A 24,198-nucleotide genomic window follows, 5' to 3' on the forward strand; every position below is an offset into this window, starting at 1 on the left:
ATAATAATAATAATAATAATAATAATAATAATTATTATTATATTTGAATTTAAATAAACCAAATTTTGTAACGTTTAAAATTATAAATTGAAAGTAGTTTATGTTAACAGTGCTTGACGGATTATTTGGATGAGTGAAATGGGAGATAGGCTCAATCAAAAATTATTTTAGAATGAAATTTCTGTAACAACAACAACAACAACAATAATATAGATAATGCTTCCTGAAATACTATGAGCTTTTTTACTTTATCCCAAAACATTGATTTTATTTTTTATTTCGTTTTGTGTTTTTATTCACTTTCTTTAAAATAATAATAATAATAATAATAATAATAATAATAATAATAATAATAATAAAACTTATTGTAGGTTACGTAAATGTTTAGTTAACAGTGCTTGACTGATTACTTTTAGATTTAGGCCTACTTTGAAAACATCCTGAAATGTCGATTGTTTTCATTATTATTATTATTATTATTATTATTATTATTTATTTGCATATTTTTTTTTAAATGACAAAATACATAATTATGTGGCAATTATAACTATATCAAATATAAATATGTACAGGGGATAGGTACGTTCGTGTGAAAGAGAAACTCAACATGAAAGGCGTCTATTGTGTGAATGCTATTCAGGGCTTGGCCACAGCGCAGATCATCTGAACAAGGGCTTATTCTGGAAATGTGCGCGCTTTAGTGAGCGGTGCTCTGTCACCGCCGATAATAGGCTATATGGCCAGCGGAGGGGGGGCTGAAGCACACCTGGACAGTCCACTATGGAAGGAGAGCAGGATGAGGGGAGATCGTGGACATGAGCGCGAGAGCAGCACGCGGGTCGGGATGCGGAGTGAGGAGGAGAGACTCCAGACTTTCCAAAACTGGCCCACAGACGCGCCCGTGAGTCCCGCGGAGCTGGCCCGGGCCGGCTTTCACTATCTGGGCTACGGTGACACGGTGCAGTGCTTCTGCTGCGACGGGATCCTGAGGCACTGGGTTCACGGAGACACTCCGCGGGGGGAGCACGAGAGGCACTTCCCCGCATGCGGCTTGATGATGGGCAGAGAGGTGGGCAATGTTCCGCTGGGCTCGCCGGACTCTGTGGACGGGCAGCTCTTGAGTCAGCTGCAGCGGCTGACCGTGGATGAGCAGGTGCTGTCTGGACAGGCGGTGTACCCAGAGATGGAGTCGCAGGACAGCAGACTGTCCTCTTACCAGAACTGGCCCCCGGGAGCACCGGTGCAGCCAGACGCGCTGGCGCGGGCGGGCTTCTTCTACACAGGTGCGTCCCACACTAAAGCAAGGATGAAAGTTACTCTGAGAGCTAAACGAAGTAATTGAAATCAAATTCCACACGGAATTATGATTTCATGGGATTTTATGTGCTTTCCACTCAGCGCGGAAGAGAAACTGTCTTGCTTCTGTTTTGTGCAACCACAATCACGCGCCGGCAGTCACGCGCACTGTGAATGAACGGAATGAACGAGAGAGCGCGCGAGCAGCGACTGCCGCTTATTATTATGATGAGGATACGCGTTCAAAAAATTACATATCCATTGCTCTCATTAAAGAACAATACAAGTATCTTAACTTTTAAAGTGTCAAAATAAAACATAAACAATCACGTTCATTTAGGCCTATAAAACATTCTTTGAAAAATTTAAAACGGACTTATTTAAATTAGGCTGTTTATTGTTGTGTCGGAACTTTATAAAAGTAGATTAGAAATGACTTAGAACCAGGGGCGATTGTAGAATTTTAATTTTAGTCGGGCTCAGCGACCAGTGAGGGTATAATAATAAAATAATAATAATAAATGAATGTTTGATTAATAGGTTTGGATGGTAGTATAGCCTACTAAACTTATTGCAGTATTTCGTATTGCATAGGTGGGTTAACATTCTAGTAGGCTACTGAACAAGCCAAAGTCTTCCTGATCTCTCTCTCTCTCTCTCTCTCTCTCTCTCTCTCTCTCTCTCTCTCTCTCTCTCTCTCTCTCTCTCTCTCACACACACACACACACACACACACACACACACACACACACACACACACACACACACACACACACCTGTTTACTGTACAAACCCAAAATGTTACTGTTTGCATTTCTAGCACAAACCTCATTCGTTAGCTCAAATGTGCTCTAACTTCTTTGCCACATGCACTGTAATATGTTTTATATTTAAATTAAAATTTTCAAATGAAAATAGCAACATGATTGCTTTATAAAATATGCTATAAAGCCCCCCTAAAAATGTCCTATAGCGACACCCATGCTTATAGAACTTAGAATCTCACAATTCTAGAGAAAAAAGTATTTTTGCAGGCTTAGATATATATTCTGCACTGTATCTGTTAAATGTAATGTGTTTTTAGAAGGTGGTATTGATTGTACGTTTCCTAGGTCATGGTGACAATGTGAAGTGTTTCTTCTGTGATGGCGGTCTGAGGAACTGGGAGCCGGGAGATGACCCCTGGCAGGAACACGCCAAATGGTTTCCTCAGTGAGTTTCTGTTTTTTTTTTTTTTTGGCCTGAAATGTAAGTTTCAAAATCAGTCTTGCGGAAGGGCTACACTGATTTCTAAGGCGTATGACTTCTGTTTCTTTCCCAAGTTCTCTTAAAAACATCCAAGAGTAGTCCTCCGTTTGATTAGCACATACGAAATTCAGCAAAACGGGCAAATTGCTTTACAACAACAATGCACGTGTACAGCTATCCTATAGAAGCTTATTTCAATCAATCAATCAATCAATTCTGACTTTATATCTTGCAATTCTTTTTTCTCAGAATTGAAAGGTAAGAGGTCTGAATTGTGAGATTACATCACCCTTTTTATTCTTTTATGATGCAATCAGGCTTCCATACTCTCCACTGTAAGTACGACAGTGAATTCCACTAACTAAACAGTAGGGGGATATGAAGATGCAAAAATACACAAAACAACATACGAATGCTTAAAAAAGAATTTCAACAAGTACAATACAAAGCAATTAGTGAATAATAAAGAGACATTTTGTATATTAAAATCGAAAGAGTTTCATACCAAACTGATGTTGTTTTGGTGTTTTTAGTGCATGTGTACTCATTAATGATATTGTCTATGTGCTTCCAAAGATGTGAATATTTGCTTCAATCCAGAGGACGGGAATATGTGAGCAATGTCCAGCAGTCTTACTTCAACATGAATGAGAGCGTGGTAAGTAATGATGCACCTAATCATCAGTTTACGGTTCATTTAACAGCTACATTTGCAAGATTGCTATAGTTTTGAAATGTTTTTCTTTATTTTAAAGGGTGGATCTCCGTCATCAACTGCGGGAAACATTACATCAGGCAAGTCAATCCAAAAGAACTTTTTTAAAAGTGTTACAGTTGCAGGGGTTTTCAAATGTTTCAATACAACTGTGGACTCCATAAATGAGGGGCTCCTCACCAAAATATAAAGACAGTTTGATTTTATCTTTTGATGTATAGAGCCAATTATACTGTGTAAAAAAAGCATAAAATAGATCATATAAATACATTTTCAATTAATTTCAAATGTATTTGTGCAGCTTATTGCTAAAAAGTAGCTTTAATCAAAATAGAGCCATTTAAACTGATAATAAAGTAAATTGGTAATTTTCACAAAACTATATACAGATATGATTCTTACTTCAGTCAGAATACATTTAGTAATATTAGTTTATGTTAAATTTTCCGAGGACCCATTAGCACCCCCCTGTGGCCCCTGGGGGCGTCTACAGGCCCCTATTTGAAAACCCCTGACATTACATAATTCTCATGTCCTGTAAAATGTTCAATTTTTGTATTTAGTGCTTGTGTTATATGGATGAACAGACTCTTATGTGTGCTTATTACACGGCTCTCTAGAATACTTGATTCTGATTTGTCACTCACAGCATTCAGCACTCAAATATTTCTGAATATAATAACCATTGTCCATGTTTATTTCTGGGGCAAGAAGCTGTGTAATAAGCAGGAAATATCAGTTTGCATTTTGTGCTGCCATGCATTTTATGTTCCTCAGGAGTTGCTATGAGTATTATTCCAGCTCTCAAAATTTATTTTTCACCCAGGCAAAGGACCGTCTCTTCTTCTCTTCCCTAACAAACTAACAATGATGATGATCAGTGTTACTCTAACAAAGTCTTTTGTGATGCAGTGTTGTAGTTTTAAATGAATGTGTGCTGCTGGTAAACAAACATTCTTTGCATAAATCACTGAATAAATTACCCGCAGCAGCAATATCTTGCTTTGCGTAACACATCATACACACAAGCTCTTTTTATACTTCTACTTGTGAGGACCTAGAAAAGACTTTGTAGTTTCTAAATTAAGCAGATTTCTACGCACTTAAAGGAAAAGTTCACCCAAAAATGAACATTTGCTGAAAATGTACTTACTCTCAGGTCATCCAAGATGTAGATGAGATTGTTTCTTCATGGAAACAGATTTGGAGTAATGTAGCATTACATCACTTGCTCACCAATGGATCCTCTGCAGTGAATGGGTGCCGTCAGAATGAGAGTCCAAACAGCTGATAAAAACATATCATTGTTCCACAAGTGATCCACATGACTCTAGTCCATCGATGTCTACCGAATAGTCCTCTGTCCATAATATTGTTTTTTGCAGTGAAAAAGATTTTCATTCTGACGGCACCCATCTACTGCATAGGATCTATTGGTGGGCAAGTGATGTAATGCTACATTTTCTCCAAACCTGTTCTTTTCCGAACTCATATACATTTTGGATAGCCCGAGTAAATTTTAAGCAAATAATGATTTTTGTGTGAACTATTCCTTTAAAGCATTTTTTGATTTTAATTAAAACCTGTTAGGCCCATTTATGAACATTTTTACTAGTGATAACTTTCTAAATAAGAATATTTTTGTAAATGTGGCCCTCACAAGTGAAGTGCACAGTCCCTCTTACGCATGCACTCATGTTCCTGTGTGCTGTCCCGCTGGCAGAGGTGCTGGGTGGGCAGAACTCAGTGGCGGCAGCCATGTTGTCCCCTGTGGTGCAGGCGGTGCTGCAGATGGGTTTCCAGCACTCGATAGTGGAGGCTCTGGTGCAGTCACGCTACCTGCTCACCGGCTCACACTACACCTCAGTCTCTGACCTGGTGAGCGACGTCCTGCAGGCCGAGGAGGAGGAAAGGCAGACCGGGGAGCCCAGACCAGGTGTTTCCAAACTCTCTATCAGTATCAATAACGTAACCTAAAGGATGCTATTGACCATTGAATTTAATGCAGAGGAAAACAAGGGATAGATTGATAGCATTTACACTGTCATGTACTGTATAAAGGCTCTAAAATACGTAATTTTCATAACTCACAACTTTCAAATTTTTTGGAGTTTTACTCTACAGAAAGTTTTTTTTTTTTTTTTTCAGAAAGATGTTTCATCAGCTGAACAATCTGTATGTTGTTAAAAACAACAGTGAGCGCACTGTACTTCTATCCCTCACAGCTTCATTTTCATTCCTGTCAAAAATGAAATATGGTGCTACTGTGACTAGATATTTAAAATTCAGTTATTGTTTACTCACTCTGGTGTTGTTGATGTCGCTCGCATGCCATTCTTTTTTTTTTGGACCACAAAAAAAGAAAAAAAAAAAAAAAATGTCCTGTTCACGCTTGACCATATAATAGCAACAAACAGCGACTCAGCTAATGTTCTCTTCAGTAATGTTAATAGAAGGTTTGTTTAATGTTATCTGGTCTTTAATAACATTATTATATTATATATACATGACACATTTCTGAGACATTTTAATTGGATCTAATATTACAACTACTTGTTTCAGACCATTCGTAGAACATTCAAAAGTAACAATCCTTTCATTTTTCTGCTAACATTTTAGTTTAGGATCCAGTTCTCACTATTAACTAGCATGCATATTACTTTATTTTGTTATGTGTTTAAGCACATTCAAATTTGGCAGTTTTTCATTTTATAGAGCTTTATTTTCATGGAATACAACATTCAATTTTTTATGTTCCACAGGATAAAAACAGCCCAAGATTTGCATCAACAATTTTTGCATTCCACTGCACTAATTTTTCTTTTTTTTTGCTATTCCGTATAAATAAGAACTAGATTAATGTATTTGACAATTTTGTTGCTATGCACCTCAGTGCTTTTTCTTGCACAAACGACATGTTTTTAATTTGCCATCAACAACATCAAATTAAAATACGTTTTAAATACATTTGACAACTTGCACTCTTTTCCATCCTCTTGGTTCTCACGCTTGTAGATGTGTTTTGTGATAGCACCCCCTAAGATCTGAAATGACTTATGGATTAGTAAATAATGACATACTTTAAATTTGTGAACTTGTCTTTTAATTTTCTGATAATGTGTGTCATTCATTCCTCTAACATGTGGATGGTTTGTTCCCTCAGAGACTGTGGAGAGGCAGAGTACACCAAGAACGCAGGTCTCAGACAGGGAGAAAGGTTCATATTAACACGCTCTCGTTGTACTTATAATGTGTGTGTGTGTGTGTGTGTTTGGGTATATCTTAATCTTCTCTCCATCTAGTGGCCTCTGGGATGAAACAGATCACACTATCAATCATCTCAACTGACCCAGACTGATCTGAAATGTCCTAACTTGTGTATTTGTGTGTGTTTTCCAGTGCGATCAGACCTGAGTCCAGAGGAACAGCTGCGACAGCTTCAGGAAGAGAGGACCTGTAAGATCTGCATGGACAAACTCGTCTCTATGGTCTTCATCCCCTGTGGCCACCTGGTCGTCTGCACCGACTGCGCAGCCAGTCTGCGCCACTGCCCCATATGCAGGGCAGTCATCCGGGGGAGTGTGCGAGCATTCATGTCATGAAGCGCAAACACATGTTCATACACTGCATTGCACAGCAGTGTCATTAGCCAGAATTGTACTGCACTCAGGATATATAGTGAAAAAATACTCAACAGATGTTATAAATAGCTTCCAAATCAGCATCAGTGCTTTGACACAAAGACATATTGCTTGATATTTGGCTATACATTAAAGCTACAGGGGTCCAAAAGTCCATTTCACATCTAAAGTCTAATTATTAATATATATATTAATTAATATACATATATATACAATTTAACTGCAAGAACATCTGATCATCTGTGCAAAAAGCATATCTCTACATAAAGCAGGATATTAATGATAAATAAATAAATTTGTTAATTTCCAGAATTAAATGGGATTTTAAATCCCAGATTTCTTACGTGGACTTGTGGACCCTGCAGTACTTTAAAATGTTTTGCATGCTTGTAAGTTCTGGACAAAGCCAAAGTTGATTTTGTGTCATGCCAAAGTGAACAGCTTTTTGTTAATTTTAAATCTTAAAAAAATATATATGAATTTTCAGATGGCAGTTTATAAGACACCATATTGTAGAATAATATTTTATTATTACTGTATTAACATTGCACTTTTATTTTCATTAATAAAACAATCTGCATTGCACATTTTTGTCAAAACTCTGCTTCTGTTACATATTAACCCTTGTGCTGAGTTCCAGTTGTTTTGACCCGTTGAGAATTTTCTTTTTTGAAAATGATAATGTTTTCACATTGGACTAACACCTACAGACTTTACTCGCAGAAGAAGGCTTGTAGGGTGTGTGTCTGTTTAATCGTCTGTGTGTGTGGACCAAAGACAGAGACAGAAGCACCAATCCAAACACAAACAAGACGTGTAGTCAGCAGATGAAAAGCATACTTTTATTAACAAAACATCTATTTACACTCTGGTCAGCAAACATGTGTTGATGGACAGGCAGTCAATGAAGAACTATGGAGAAGAGACCAAACACAGAAAAGAGAGACAAAAAGTGCTTACAAAAAACACCTGTAAAAAGAGACAGAGACATACAGACGAGGGGAGAGGTGTGATATAAATCTATATCAGTCTTTTTCTCCTTATGACACTTCTGCAGCAGACTACCATTGCTGGAGTATGTTGAAGATCCTAAACTCTACAAATACAAAAGAGTATTTTCAGAGAGTGTGTACAAAATGCAATGTTCCTGGTCCGTAGAGTCGAGTTGTCTTGTACAGAAAGACATTGAACACTAGGGGGCAGGATAGATTCATGACCAATATGAGGATCTACCAGAACACTGAACAAGATAACTGTAAGCTAATGTTATTAAGCTGAAAACGTTAGTTTATGCCATTTAGGTAATTGCTAATTGATACGGCTTCCCCTAATTTCAACATTTACAGGAGCAGTTCATCTAAAAATGAACATTTTCATCATTAACTTGCCCTTATGTTGATACAAAACTGTACTTCTGAGGAACACAAAAGAAGATGTTTTGTAGAATGTTCAAGCTGCTCTTTTCCAAGCAACAAAAGCACAAAGCTAATGCAGGACTTCAGATGACTTTGAACATACAGAAGTCAAAAGGGGGTTGCCAAATAACCTTGCAGTGAACAGTTCTTTAAAGAATTTTTTTTTTCTTCGCAAAGAACAATATCTATTACATAAAAGGTTCCATGGATGTTAAAGTCTCTTCATGGAAAAACAGATGCCAATAAAAAACTTTTAATGTTAAGAGTGACCACTTTTATGGTGCTTTCTTTGATTGGAAAAAGAGCAACATGAGCATTTTTCAAAAGTTCTCCTTTTTGCATTTTAAGGGAAAAATAAGGACTTATAAGCAATAGCAATGTCCAGTTCCTTTACCATCAGGCCACAATCACCCAAAATGCTGCCCATACAGTACACAAGCCTCATGATATGAAACATCTGGGAAAACAAGCAACTATGTGACTATGAAAGTTAGAAAAAACATACTGACCTTTGGCCTTCACATCTCAGTTTGGAAAGAAATACACAGTCCCTCTCTTCAAAACATGTCATACACACTATGATACACGTCAGGTCAGTCATTTGTGCTTTGAGGTTTATGTTTCCAGTAAACAGCTACAGTAGCTCCGCATCTACAGTGAAAGACATTGACAGCCACTCAACCGCTACTCATATTCACAGAACGACATGCTGACGATTTGTTCACAAACTAATATTTGATCACAAAAGCACCATTCAAATGAAAAAACCGTTTTCTGTTTCACAACATCAGCCAGTCCTGTTATAATATCAATTGAGGTTATATAATAATTGTACTGCCAGTGACTACCAGAGGAAGGCCAAACTAGTTTCTGTTTGATCTAATCTAAAGGCTGATACAAACACATTGTGCAATAAATGAGGATTATTAACATTAAAAATACTGACAGCATGCACAGTAACCCCAAAAACACTTAAAATGCACAATTTTCATTGCATTAGATGCAAATCAATTAATAATCATCTGAAAACAAATCAGCCAGATGTATATTTGATCTAATTTAATGACTATAATACATTGTTTAGTGTGATTTGAGTGTCTAAATACAGTGATTTGGGGTTCACTGCATATAAATCAAGTCTTAAAATAATAATAAAAAAAGTTTACAGTGAATTATGAGCAATGTACATTAAACTATGACACTAAACAACTCAGAAAAGCTCTAATTGTTTCTTGTATTTATATTTTACACTTCCTTTGCTTCTATTTTTGAGTGCCGCAGGAGGCCAGCTTGCTTTGTCTATTTTATTTTTTATTTTTGGGCCGCACCCGTTTTCCTCCTCTCGGCTCCCTGCTCGGTTTTACTGTGCAAATCCTGTGTGAAGGTAAACAGCACACAATGGCCCTCCTCCACACACACAAACAGAGCTGGAACTCGGTGAACCTCAACATCTGAACTCCCCTTGAATAACTCAAACGCATGGACCACACACCACACCAACAAAATACTGGGCCTTTTTGTTTAGATATGTTTTACATCCACTTGCAAGAGCGTCTAAATGAGGCAGCTGGAACAATGTGCCAGAGCGTCTGATGGAGCAGCTGTGTTTTGTCCAGTACTCCAGAAAGGGCTGATTTAGGGCAATTAGGAAGCGTTTTAAACAGAGGAGAGGCAGGAGGTGAGGAGCAGAGAGGAGGAATGGGCAGAGCGCCTCTTCTTCACAACACACTTTCATTTACGAAGACCTGAAAAACACAAAAAGACAAAAATAAATGTTATTAGAGTCAACCGATATATATTAGCTTAACAGATCATTTTGGCACTGATAGCTGCTTGCTGCTGATGGTTGTTATTTGGAGTGTTCTGTGATTAATTTTGTGTTTCTTTTATGTTATTTTATTATGAGATTGTTATTTTAAGTGTTACTTTTTGGTTCAGTGTAAATGTATACACTACCTTTCAAATGCCTGGGGTCAATATGATTAAACAAATAAATAAATGTATACTTTTATTAAGCAAGGATGCATTAAATTGATCAAAGGTGAGCATAAAAATATTTTAAAAATGTATTGAAGATTTTAAAAATTTTTTTGAACTTATTCACAAAGAATCCTAAATGTTTCATTCATAATATCATAAAAAAAAAAAAAAAAAAGTTTCTGCGAAAATACTAAGCAGCACAACTGTTTTCAAAATTGATATCATTGTAGCAATTGCTGCTGAAAACTGAGCTTGTCACAGAAAAATATATATATAAATAAATTAATTTTTAAATAGTAATGCTATTTCACAATATTAGTGTTTTACTGTATTTTTGATCAAATAAATGCTGCCTTGGTCTTATCACCCCTGATCCTTCGCACTTTAGTGTATCTAAATTTTGTATTTTATTTAATAATTGCAAAACATTTTCATGGATGAATCATTATTTGTTAAATGTGTAATAAAGTTTAGCACCATGTTACATTAAGTGGAAAGTTTTCATTCATATTCAACTTCATTCAGCTTATTAATTGGTTTATTGGCCTGTTTTCCAACCTTAAATATTGGTATTAGCAAAATCCACTTTCAATCAACCTCTAATTACAATACTAAATGTTCAGATTTACTTGTGAATGTGCACACACACACATGCACACCTGCTGGGTGATTTATTAAACTCCCTGTGATGGTGAAACGCTTGTGTATCTAGAGACATGACAAGTACTTTGCTCATTTGCAACTAGTCTGATTAAACTGTCATGAAAAATGTCCCTGGGGCAAATATAATGTGTTTAGCACCTCCATGTACACATATTGAAATAGCTTCTTCTGCACACACTCATTACAGAGCCTGCATAATTTAAGGCTTATTGAAATGAGGCCAGGACCTGTCTCAGAGGAACCACTCCACTGATCCAAATTTCCCACATCAAAACCACGATAAATCTCCTACTGTAAGATGGAGGGTATATAGCAGCAGGTAGTAGGAGATCAAGACCCTTTCAGTCATAAAAGCATTTACAGAGGGATTTATACTTCCGCTCTATAAGAGATGAACAGGCCTGTCACTCTGTCAGAACTTTCTTCTCTGGAGTAAAGCTTTCACATTAATATCAATGGATGCTGCTCAAATGGTCCCCTGGAAGCATGTGACCAGTGTGTTGCTGTCTCTGCTTGAGGGCACTCGATGGTTCTGTGGTCATTTCTTTCAGCCAATCACCTGAGCCTTAACTGTCATGTGACTAATCACTCTGGAGACGCAGGAAAATGACATCCTGACCCACTGACTGGTTGATAAATCCACAGGAACACACAAACACACACACACACACACACACACACACACACACACACACACACACACACACACACACACACACACACACACAATTCCAAAGACTTCAGTAGTGAGACACTGAAGAAAAAAAAAAATCCCTCTCCCCAGATTGGTGGAGCTGTATGTATAATGCTTAAGAGAAAGATAAAACTATGTTAAAATAGCACAATATTTTATTTATTAATTAATATATTTATGTATTAAATTTGTGTACACACACACACACACACACACACACACACACACACACACACACACACACACACACACACATATATATATATATATACATATATATATGTGTGTGTGTGTATATATATTTATTTTAAAATGTATATATATTTTTTGTTGTTGTTTATTTTCATTTTAAGTAAAAAAAAAAAAAAAAAAAAATTACTAAATAATAAAGATTAATCTCATGATTTCCAACCAGTCTTTAGATAGCACAATGAAACAGTAATTATGCAAATTAACAGTGTTTTATATTATTAATTTTTCTTCATTAGACATTTACACAGACATCCTAGCATCCTTGTGTTTATTTTTCCCTACACATTTCCCAAACAATTTTTTCCCCTTTTTATCAAAGTTAATATTTCAGTAATGTAACATTGCATGTTCACAGATCTCTGATATCGGCTGATGATCAAATGACATGCAAGTAAACAAATTTTTTCTATACTAAGGTTCGATACTATCTGAAATGTATTTATATGTATTTTTGCGCATTTACATATATGGCTATACAACTTGGCCAAAAATGTTATTGTAATTATTCTGTCATATACTGTGATTACCAATTAAACTGCTATTTAATTTCATATAAAAATGCCTACTGCTGAAACATCCAGACACAAAAACAAAGACGTGACTGCTAATGGAAACAGGGTTCAGGGTTCAGTCTTTATAAGATCCATCTAACACAATAGTAAAATGAAATATTTAATATTTTTTTTTTCACTTTCAAACATTAAAACCCTTGAGATTTTATTTTTAACGTCAAATTCTTAAGTTTTTATTTTGACAGAACACTGATAAAATGCTATCATTTACTATTGCAATAACATTAGAATGTAAATACAGTGCACACTGCATTCCCAGATTCACACATTAATGCAGTGCTTAATTAATGCAATTATTAGCTTTTTTTCAACTTCAACCTTGACTTATATTATTCACAGTGATTCATGGGATGACTAATCCATTCCTGTTTATAATGTTGTGATGTTATGATCCATCTTAAAGCTAGTTGGTTTGGTTTAAGGCTTTAAAAAATATTTTTTAACATAATACGTGTCTTTGATCTTCTTTAATAATGTTCAGTGCAATGAGAGAACATGAAGTCTCAAATGAAAACAGCTTCCCTAGACTGCTAATGTATTATTGAAACTAAATCACAAATATAAGTTATACTAAACAAAACTTTTCTAGCACGAAGAATGCATGGCCAGACACATTTACACATCAATAACACGTTCAGTTTTCAGCAGTCTGGCTCATCCAGCCGCAGAAAGCAGCACAGACTATTATTCTCAAGAAGATGCTAATAGTCTAGTTGGCACATAACTAATGATAAAAGCGAGGAAAGTTGGACAAATTTTGCGCTGCTTCCGGCTGCCAGCCTTTAAAACGAGATCTGACCTTAAAAAGCTTCTGCAGTACATAAACAGTAAAAGTGCTGGCATAGATCTCATGTTAAAACGAAACTGAACTGGAAGCATATCAACACACTGGCACTTTTTCCATGTTAAACTAGAGAGCTTTAACAAACATTTCTATGTCCTAGCTGATATAAAAGCTCCTTTACTGTTCGATTGAGCTTCCCACTGTTTGACTGATCCCTCACTGGACGAGATCAGAATGCTTAATGAATAGACTAATTAAGAACTTACACTAATTAAAAGAAAACTAACTTTAATTAATGCTTCAGATAAGGGGCAAGCAGGGACAAGTGTAAGAGGATCTATTTTACTGAACTCGCACACACAGAGTGTGTTTGATTGGATTCACATTCACACACACATTTTAATTTTAAATAGGGACATAAAATAGATGTCTAAATTGTTTTTATTACAGCTGTAAATTAAAATTCTGAATAATAACTATAATTATTTTAATTTATAATACTTTTATACTACTTGAATGCTTGAATCTGATTGGCTGATGAACGTTCTGAGGTGTGCAATTAGCTTCAAGGATATGCATGACTAAAGTAGTTCTAAGTGGGTCTTGATTTCACTTCACTTTGTCAAAATTATTTCAGTTATTTCAAAGATATTTATGGCCTATAACAGCAAAATAACCAAAACCCACAACAACACTGACCAAGCAAATAAAGCAACAAATAAAGCAAACTAATTATTTCTTTGTTTTCGTCACAAAATTAATAATTCAACAGCCCACCGTCAATTATTCCTTATATATTTTGCATCATTTATGAAAACATTTTCAAACTGATGACATCATTCCCACACACACACACAGGTACTTACTGATGCACAGGCTTTAACAGAAGATGAGATGGTTTCTCATTGACATGGTAGAGTGGGAATGGCTCAAATCCACCAATAAAATCAACTGAAAACCAAACAAAAGATGAAATTAAAGAATGAAAGAAATGAAACAGGACAATGAGCCAAGAAGAGAACAAATGAAACATGAAATGATAATCGCCATGTAAAAACCACTAACAGAAATATGAATATTGTGAACATTAACCCTGGAATATCTACTGAGACACTTCACATTACACAAATCAGACAATTATTAACAATGAACTGTGTGTACATATGAAATGTGATATGATATAACTCTTACACACACACATTCATCTAAGTTTGACAAAAATTCAAGTACATTAAGTTTTTACCTTCTTCCCTCTCTCTCTAACACACACACACTCACACACACTCACACACACTCACACTCACACACTCACACACACACACACAGAGACATAGGAATGAATAACAGGTTTCTGAATGAGTGATTTTCATTATCAGATGTCTGGCCTCATTCAGCCCGGTGTGCTAGACTACACACCGAGAATACAGACACACACACTCTCATTCCTAACTTATATACAGCAAAAAAAGTGGGAGAGATTGCCCCCGTGTTCCAATTCGAATAGCACCTATTTTAAAAGTATGTGAGATTAGAATGAGCTCCAAAGCACATGTTGAAAATGTGCTCAAATCGTGTATGATTTTTGAAATATGCATCAAGCCATTGCACTATGAAGCTTGTGAGTTAAAGAGATTGTTTACTCATAAGTTAATTACAATTGTCATCTTGTATTCAACTTTATTCATTTGGATCTCACATTACTAACTTTCTATTGTGAACACAAATGACCATTCTTGTCCATACAAAAAAAATAATTATCAAGAAATTAATTTATGAAGAAATAATGAAGCAATTAGCTAGACTCTAATAAGATGGCTCAGTTTTCAAAGGCACTTTGACTAGCACGCATTTTAGTGCATACTTGCATAGTAGGTGAACTGGGATCTGCTGTAAGTGAACGTGTTTTAGCTGTGAAAGCACAAACAAACCTTTCAGTCAATCCATAAAACCGCAACAGACGGCAATCTCAAGAGCAATTTCACCTCCATGTTTACGCACATTAAACATACAGCAGGTTGGAAAATAGCAGGGCTGGTTTGTTTATCACAAACGACAGGCTTTGAGCTCATAATGTGTCACTAGTGTCTGCAGGATCCGTGGAGCTCCAGAGACCATGAGCGGCGCTGCTATGTGAGGAATGCTGGGAAGGCAGAAGTTATTCCTACTAATGTGAGCAAATGGAAAACTACACATGTACTTCAAACTTTAAGACTTGTTTAAAGGGATGGTTCACCCATAAATGAAATTCTGTCAGCGTTTTCATGTCTTTCCACTCTCATAAGACTTTGGTTAATCTTTGAAAACCAAATTAAGATATTAACAAAATTAAGAAACACTTATTTATTTAAACTCTTAGACTGTAAAAAAGATGGACGACACACCTTCATTCACATCTGCTGATTTTTGTATAAGAGGCTTTTGTTAAAATAAGGTAAATAGCAGGAGTTTAAACCATGTTAGCTTGGCATTGCATTACGTTAGAAAACACATAGAGCTCACGCAAATAAAACGACTTGAGTTCACATTCTCTTTGACTCTATACTGTATGTGTGTGTGTGTGTCTCTCTGATGCCCCGTCTCTCTCCTCTGCTTTTACCTGTCTCTCTCTCCCCTGCATAACGTCAAGCACATACATCGGGGAAGCGCTCATGCTAACATTCAGCTCTACACTATTTTGACCCACTTTCATAAAAAGCCTGCATAGGAATCTGCTCAGCACTGATAACCAACCAGACACTCGAGGTCCCACACACATTCTCTCTCTTCTGTTCCTGCTCTGATGTGGAGCCAGGTTTGCATTTTCTTTTGGTAAAGGCAGGTCTGAGAGAGGATCCGGGCTTAGATCAGTACTCAAGAGCCCACGCGTCCCTAGAGCTGGCAGTAGGGCTGTGATTAGATTAGATTCACACTGCAGCGAAGTGACTGCTGCTGCTTTTAATGAGCCAGCGATAACACTGGGACTGCGACTACAAACTAATTATGGATGCAAGTCATTTAAAACAGAAAGAAAGAGCGAATGAGATGAGAAGGAAGGGCGGACAAGGCAGAAGAAGAATCCATGGATAAAAATGAAGCCTGGCACATTATTATTCAAATCACCTGTACAGAGAGAGAGAGTGAGAGACAGACAGAGAGAGAGAAACTTCAGAGGCGAAGAAATTAAATCCTCCACTTCAAATGAGCGTGTAAATGAACCACACACAGCTTTGCATGATAGAAAATAGACCCACTGGGCTGCTTACACACACACAAACACACACATCTCTGTACGTCCAATGGCAATGTAGCATGAGTAAAGGAAAAAAGCGCTTTAGCCTACAAATTCGAAGTTACTCACAACCACAAGTCAACAATCATCTTCCTTAGATACCTAAAATACACATTTTAGGAGAAGTACAGCATCTGAGGGGAAGTTTGTGCTTTAAAGGTCTGCAATTTAAGTCACAGACCTGCAAAACCACACAAGATTCTTTCTAACACTTTCCAGTCACTGCCTACACAACCAAATAATGCTGGGGAAGCTATGAAATGGCAACTTGGCAATGTAAAGTGTCTCAACTAAAGCCTAAAAAACATTATCATAACTTGTTGAAACTGTAATTATAAAAAATAAAAAAAAAAAATGGTGAAGAGTAGCATTTAACAAAATATTATGCTGTACATTATTGTAATACAGTTAATGTTATTTTTCATACACTAAAAGATGTAAATCGCTTATTTTGAATCAAATGATTTATATGAACCAACAATGAACAAATCGATTCACTAAAATGAATCAGATTTCCAAAACTTCATATGTGTGAGATTTAACATTTTAGTACAGCAAAGTCTAGTTTGCTAGTGACATAATTTTAATTTTTGGGTGAACTATCCCTTTAAAAACAAGGTGGCTAAAGCTACGGCTGGACAAACGTGTACAAATACTGTTATGCTAAGTACTAAAAATTAGCTACTGTAAATTACTTTTCCAAATGTTCATTAGCGCAACTACGTTTTGCTACTTGCTATTCCTGATCAGTTTAAGGGTGCTGTCATTCTAGAAAGCATTTCATTGGATAAAAGTGTAAGACCGTGTCTTTATATATCTTCAGTCTAGAAGAGAAACATTATAATTTTCAAACGCTTCAATGTTTTATTTTGCCAACTTTTAGCAGTGCACTAGCATACAGATGTCCTCAAAACTAACAGGCATGAAAGCCACCAAACGGACGTTTTGATTTCATGCGCTCTTTAAATCTCCTGGGCTATGAAGCAACCTCAGAGCAATAAAACTTTCCTCGGTGAACTTATAATCACTCTGATGTTGGTAAATTTGTACAGAGCATACATATAGAGTTCACCCGAGCACATGTGCACGATGAAATAGCAAAAGACAAACCGCCTGTTCTCGATGAGCGATGATGCTCAAAGGTCATTGGAAAACAAAAGCAAACAAGAATTGAAAGTAAAGGATAAAAAGTTGACCAACTGTCTGCAATCTAATCCTTCTTATCCATGAGGTAGGCTACATTCCTCCAGGGAATGTTCAGCGGTGGTAAATGAAAGAACGGTATTCCCTACTTTTTTGGAAGAGGGGAAAACATTAACAGTCAGCGGAGGGCTGGTGTTTGACCCGTACAAACATGGCAGTGGCTTATCTCATCCCCTGGGCTTCACTCTGGTCCTCTCCCACTTAGTGAGGCTGTTAAAGCCTATTCTGCCGAGAGCAAATAATTGCTGTGTATATGCACTGTGAACAATATTTTGAAAACTGATGTGAATTCGTACAGACCTATTCAATTCAGGAACAAAATTCCAAAGAAGTAAGAATTCCAAAAGAAAACAGCACACCTATCTCTGCTAACAGTATCTAAACAACACTGGAATGCACTTTCTTCACCTGGCATACTCTAATCTGACTGTTTATCAGATTTATCTGGCAAACTCCAATCTTTGCTGCTACTGGCATCTTCCAAGAGTGTTATACACACACTCTCAGATTTCCCACACTAACACAACCCAGGATTCACTGGAAAAAAAATGTGCCTGGGGTGATATTTCTGAAAAATAATACTAGGTTGCTTCTTGCATGTTTCATGACATGCATTCATGAGTGAGTGGCGCCAAAAGTGCTTTCTCTCTGATGAATCTGGCAATTTTATTATGCTGGATGTTGTATGCATCACGGCAGTTTTTAAATGAAACGTCCAGTGCCACTAAAATGTTAATGCTCTGTGACGTTTGAATATAATGTACCACCTACAATAAACCTGACCTTAAACCTAACTGATAATGTTGAAAAAACACCCCCAGCAAAGTTAAGATAAAAACACATTTGCTGTTGCGAACATGCCATTTTAGCCTGCTTAATCAAGTCTTTCAGCTGTTTTATTATAACTCTTGTTTCACAGGACTCGCAAATCTCAAGGGCAATGCTGTACCAGGTGCACTACACAGCAAGTTTACTATATGGAGCTGGTTATACGATGCAAACATAAAAAATATATTAGTTTGCCAATCATGCACTATGGTAAAAGTGTTTTGAGGACATAGCATAGTACAAGTCTTGAAAAGTGAAGCCAGAATATTTTGATCGCCCCCAGGTGACTGGATGCAGTATAGGTCACAAACCCCACTCTCTCCTAATCTATGACTAGTGTTCATTTCAGATTAAAACAATAGTAAATTAGATGTATAGGTGTGTTTTTGAAGTTTTGACAAAATGCAAGTAAACACATTTTTCATTTTTGCATTTGTAGCAAAAAAGTGCTTACAACTTGAAATCCACTTAAACTTTTAGGCACACTTACTAAAACACAATTTTACAAACTGAGTTGAGTAATACAGCGTTTCTCACAAAATGATGAGAGTAGTGTGCTCCCCCTCACATGGATGAAAAAAATGGGTTTTACATCCATATTTCATATTCTTCAACATAATTCAGACGGTTTAGATATATTATCACAAAGCAAATCTAGAAGGACACAGAGCCATCATCTCCTGAATGTTTATGTAAGACTACAATCAGACAGACATTTCTTTAATAAAATTGATAGTGTCTGTTTTGGACACATAAACAGGGGAAAGAATGTGGTGTTTGGACAGACTTGCATTTTTCTCTTATCTCACACACACACAAACACACGTTTTGACCTGAGCAGATAGACATCAGCCCTCCACACCAGCAGAACTACTGCCAACCAGACAGACGGGCACGATAGGAGATGAGAGAAGATACTCACAGCTGTCCTCCTCCTCTGTGATGACACTGATGACGTAGCAGGCGTAGATGAAACCCAGCAGCTGAGGAGACAAACGCAAACACGTCAGTGTATCGACAGAGACAGACAGCACAAAGAGCACAAAAGACTGACAGGCCGACATCAGACTCGGTCAGATCTTCTGAACAGTCTTGTCACCTTTCACTTTCGACTCATGTCTTCACCTTACGTCAGTACATCATTATTCTCTAGCTAGGTTTTTATATTTCTGTGATTGCCTGGACAAAAACATCCTGTGAATCTAGGGTGATGTGGGTGCTTCCACCCCGAAATCCACTTAAACTTTTAGCATGCTTTTGTATGGTTGTTAACCCTTACGAAAAGTACTAAAAATAGGAAAGTATGCTTTTAGTTTACTTTTTATGTACTTCTCAGAAATGGGCTTTATGTACTTCTCAGAAATATACTTAAAATGACATTAAAGTATACTTGACTTATACTTACAAAAAGTCTATATTTAAAAAAAAAAGTATATTTGAGCTATACTTGTGCTCCTAGAATCCGTGTTTTCATTGTTATACGTTAGAGGGCGTTAGTACACATCTTCTGTACAGAATTTCCAAAAAAAGTGAAGAAGAAAAAGAAACAACAGCTACGAACACATGTAATCTAACACGATCATCTGACATGAAACAGCATCAAAACTGTAACGTTATGGAATAAAATGTAGACCGATGAAGAGGTAATAATTACAGTCAAGCTTTGGGGTGTTGATCGACTCCATCTACGTTTTAATTATCATTCTGAATCAAATTCATAGTCTCTTTTCAGCTTTTTGTTCAAAATGTTATTTCTTTATTTTTTTTTATAAAACTTTAGTCCCAAGGAGTATTGAAACAGTGCACTTACAAGTATACTACTAGAACACTGATATTTGTATACTTGCTACATAAAGTATACTTAAAAATATACTTGAACTTTACTTAAGTATACTTAATAAAACAAACTTGAAGTATACTACTTTTGGTAAGGGAAGGTACTCTGGGTGATTGCTAGGGGGTTGATATAGAGTTGCTAGGTGGACAGAGTGATTGTTATGATGTTGCTTTGGAGTTGCTAGGTGTGTTATGTTGTCGCTGTGGAGTTGCTAGGTGTTCTGAGTGTTTTAGCGTGCTGCTTTATGGAGTTGCTAGGTGTTGTCAGTGATTCCTAGGGCGTTGCTATGGAGTTGCTAGGTGTTCTGAGTGATTTCTAGGGTGTTGCTACAGAGATGCTTGATGTTCTGAGTGATTGCTAGGACATTGCTATGGAGTTGCTAGGTGTTCTGAGTGTTTTTAAAATGCTGTTATATGGTTGCTAAAGCACTTTTAGGTGGATGCTAAAGTGCAGTGAGTGGTCACTAGGGTGTTGTTATGTGTTCTGGGTGTCTGCTTTATGGTTGCTAGGGTATTCTGGGTAATTGCTATTGCTTACTGGCCCAAGTTCAAAGACCCAACCCCTGTGAAGGAGATTATGTTTCCACAAGTTTACTATATATTGTCCAACAAGTTAAGAATTGCTTGTGATGTTCTTTTTTTGTTTTCAATAAAAACATCCACTAAACGAATACATGTAAATGTATATGCAAATGAAAATAATTTGATGCATCATTCATGTGTGGGATTAGTTACTCTCCAAAGTTTAATACTCAGCATTAGGGGTTTGTTGAAATCCCTAACCATAAGTGTGTGCAGCAGGAATGGCAGGCACATCTAATAAACCATTCATTATGAGAAACACATGGCCGATAATACATTACTCAAAGAGACGTTAGAGAGAGTTTAACAAAGTCCTGTGCCAAGTAAAGAGGGGACGGGTGTGTGTGTGTGTGTGTGTGTGTGTGTGTGTGTGTGTGTGTGTGTGTGTGTGTGTGTGTGTGTGTGTGTGTGTGTGTGTGTGTGTGTGTGGATGACGGGCATATTGATGGGTATGGCAGTGCCACAGAGGCAGATGGCACAGCTCTGTATGAAAACACACACAGGGCAAACTCAAGTCCCAGAGAGTGGCACTTTTCCAAACCAATTAATCTGTTATTGGGCAGACTGCCCACATACACCTACCCTGAAAAATAAAAAGAATGCTGTGTGTTTGCATATGAACTAGAGAGAAAAACAGAGAGAGAAATGGATACTGAAAAAATTAAATGCCTAAATGACAATCTATGAGGCCCGTGAGAGGCTGTGATCAAGCGGCTGAACGCCACAGTGCAGGTGAGACACACAATTGCTGTGCAGTGCACCTCCAATCAGCTTCTATTGCAATGAAGGAGTTGTGAAATACCAGCTGCATCACAGGAAATGTCAACAACCAGACTGCCAACTACAGAGCAGAGCTGACTTGATTAGTATCCTATGTTGTATTAACCTTGAATCTGTTGCTCCAGGTTGCCGTGTGTAGGCTGAAGGCTGTGGGAGTCATTTTAAGCCAGTAATAAAACAGTAATATTGTGAAACTTAAAATAAGTGTTTTCTATTTGAATATGTTTTTAAATGTAATTTATTCCTGTGATGCAAAGCTGAATTTTCAGCATCATTACTCCAGTCTTCAGAGTCACATGATCCTTCAGAAATCAGTATAATAAGCTGATTTGATGCTGAGGAAAAATTTCTGATTATTATTATTGTTAAAAACAGTTTCGCTACTTATATTATTATTATTTTTGTGGAAACCGTGATTTTTCTTTCATTGATATAAAGTTTAAGTTTAAAGGATTTGTTTTTATTTGAAAATGTTTTGTGTTTTTTAAAATTATATATATTTTATCTTTTTTATGTTTAATTGCTCAATAAAACTAATTTCTTAAAAAAAAAAAAAAATCCCTAACATTTAAAAGGTACTGTATTTGTATTCATTTTATAAATATGTATTGCTCAGGGCTCTGATCATTTTCTATTGTAATAATAACTGGCTTACTGTACATTTTCACTTGTTCCATACAGACTAAATCACACAGCAGAACAGGCTATTTATTATTCAGCTATAAATATTAAATCCTTTGTTGAAGAGCTCTCTTACTCTGAGATCATGAGACAAATGTAACACAAATGTAATAAATTCAAAACTAATTCTTGCTCAGGGCATCTCAGGTGAAGAGTAAAACACAGACGGAGCAGCTGTGCACCTGAGATCTGACCACTCTCAGCTCAGATCCAGTGCAACACTTGATATAACGTTAATTATGGTCATTCAAAAACATAAGCTATTTAAAAGTCAAGGTCTTAAAGCCTGATCAGGCCTTCCTCTGCTGAGTTTCTTTCTACTCTCTGGTGAAGTGGTACAAAGTGATGCAGATTTAACCTGTTCTCTCTCCTCTGATATATAAAGCGACAGAGCTGAGAGGTTGGGTGAACGGTATTTCGGCTGTGTTTCATGGACTGATCATTCAGGTCAAAGGGTAAAGCTGCTGTAGAGAGACAAGGTTTCTGGGTCAGTGGCCTCCAGCTCCCTCAGGGTGTTTCTCATGCCAGCTAATTCAGATTTCAATCTCTCAGTCTAGTCTCTATAATGCCTTTGATATGAATAGAATTATCTCCAAATTGTTTTTGTAATCATTGTGGAATCTGCCTTAAGAAATAATCCTTAAAACTCATTAAAAATGCAATATAAAAGAAAATAAACTTGGTAAAATGTCTGTGGCTGGGAATTCAGCCAATATCAAAAAGAAAAGCTTAACTGCTCTTTAAAATAGTGCCAAATATATATACTATATACTGAAATCCTTATTTTCAAGAATCTTAGACTTACACTCCTCTTTTTTTCTCAGGATGGTTATATCATCTTGAATTCTTTCAAAGGATAACCACAATATGAATTTGTAAACTGACTTTTAATTGTCTCTAATTAAAAAAAGTTGCTTGTGATGAATCTTAGCTGCATTGGATGTGAATTATTTACAAGTTTATGACCAATTATATGATTCAGAAAGACTCAGAGAGTGAGAGATGTTCTGTCTGTATGACTGACAGATCAAAAGCCGGCTCTATGCACACAACCTGGTTCTGTCACCCCAACACTTATATAGCACTTCTGTCTGATCTGGGCTCTGGTTCTACACACCTAAATAATGCTCGAGTTTGAGTTCCCCGGGAAATAAAATCTATATTAGGAAGAAATCACATCACAGGCCTGAATTTCAGTTTCAAAGATAACAGAGAGAGAGAGCGCTTGCAAGAATTCTATGCCATATAAAGACAAAGGTGAATCCTAACACACAACTATCATAATCAAACTAATAACAGCACATACGACTTAATATGGCATATTATTTATGTCTGTAGAACAAACAAAAGTTGATGTACCTTTTCAATATGTGTTCTTTAAAGAAGCCTCTTATGCTAATCAAGGCTGCATTTATTTGAAGAAAAATCCAGTAAAAATATAATATAATTGTGAAATATTATTACAATTTAAAATAACTGTTTTTCATTTTAATATACTTTAAAATATAATATATTCCTGTGATGCAAAGCTACATTTTTTAGCATCATTGCTCCAATCTTCAGTGTCACATGATCCTCCAGAAATCAGCTGAATATGTTGATTTATTATCAATGTTGGAAACAGGTGAGCGGTGTTATTTTTCAGGACTCTTTGATGAATAAAAAGTTAAAAAGAACAACATTTATTCCAAATAGAAGTCTTTTGTAACAATATAAACTACTGTTCAAACATTTGGGGTCAGCATATTTTTTTTGTTTTT

At 36.5% G+C, this 24,198-nt stretch overlaps 2 protein-coding genes across 4 annotated transcripts in view; one reads left to right on the top strand and one right to left on the bottom strand.

Annotated features, from left to right (window-relative positions):
* The first annotated feature begins 603 nt into the window (after positions 1–603).
* Positions 604–7,487, top strand: birc7 (baculoviral IAP repeat containing 7). Of its 2 annotated transcripts, XM_042751249.1 has the most exons (7): positions 605–1,283; positions 2,409–2,508; positions 3,121–3,202; positions 3,300–3,339; positions 4,983–5,195; positions 6,423–6,476; positions 6,659–7,487. In XM_042751249.1, the coding sequence occupies exons 1-7, from the start codon at positions 737–739 to the stop codon at positions 6,859–6,861; spliced, it is 1,239 nt and encodes a 412-aa protein (XP_042607183.1). In that variant the 5' UTR covers positions 605–736; the 3' UTR covers positions 6,862–7,487. The 2 variants fall into 2 exon arrangements, with proteins under 2 accessions (XP_042607184.1, XP_042607183.1); XM_042751250.1 differs by lacking the exon at positions 6,423–6,476 and having other exon boundaries at positions 604–1,283.
* A 228-nt stretch (positions 7,488–7,715) lies between these two features.
* Positions 7,716–24,198, bottom strand: part of nkain4 (sodium/potassium transporting ATPase interacting 4) — a 54,002-nt gene continuing 37,519 nt past the window's right edge. Inside the window, exons 5-7 of one of the 2 annotated variants that reach the window (XM_042751251.1) lie at positions 19,482–19,542; positions 14,127–14,211; positions 7,716–10,060 (exon numbers count right to left, since the gene is read on the bottom strand). In XM_042751251.1, coding sequence (XP_042607185.1) covers positions 10,051–10,060; positions 14,127–14,211; positions 19,482–19,542 — 156 coding nt within the window. In that variant the 3' untranslated portion in view covers positions 7,716–10,050. The remainder of the gene's footprint in view (positions 10,061–14,126; positions 14,212–19,481; positions 19,543–24,198) is intronic. The other variant, XM_042751252.1, reaches the window with a different exon arrangement.

This window comes from Cyprinus carpio, chromosome B23 (assembly GCF_018340385.1).
Source record: "Cyprinus carpio isolate SPL01 chromosome B23, ASM1834038v1, whole genome shotgun sequence".
Lineage (NCBI taxonomy): Eukaryota > Metazoa > Chordata > Actinopteri > Cypriniformes > Cyprinidae > Cyprinus > Cyprinus carpio.

Excerpts from the sequence above, each read along its gene's own strand:
- birc7 (XM_042751249.1), top strand. The coding sequence starts at position 737 with ATGGCCAGCGGAGGGGGGGCTGAAGCACACCTGGACAGTCCACTATGG. Across the intron at positions 1,284-2,408 it reads GGCGGGCTTCTTCTACACAG|GTCATGGTGACAATGTGAAG; the intron begins GTGCGTCCCACA and ends TACGTTTCCTAG. Across the intron at positions 2,509-3,120 it reads CACGCCAAATGGTTTCCTCA|ATGTGAATATTTGCTTCAAT; the intron begins GTGAGTTTCTGT and ends GTGCTTCCAAAG.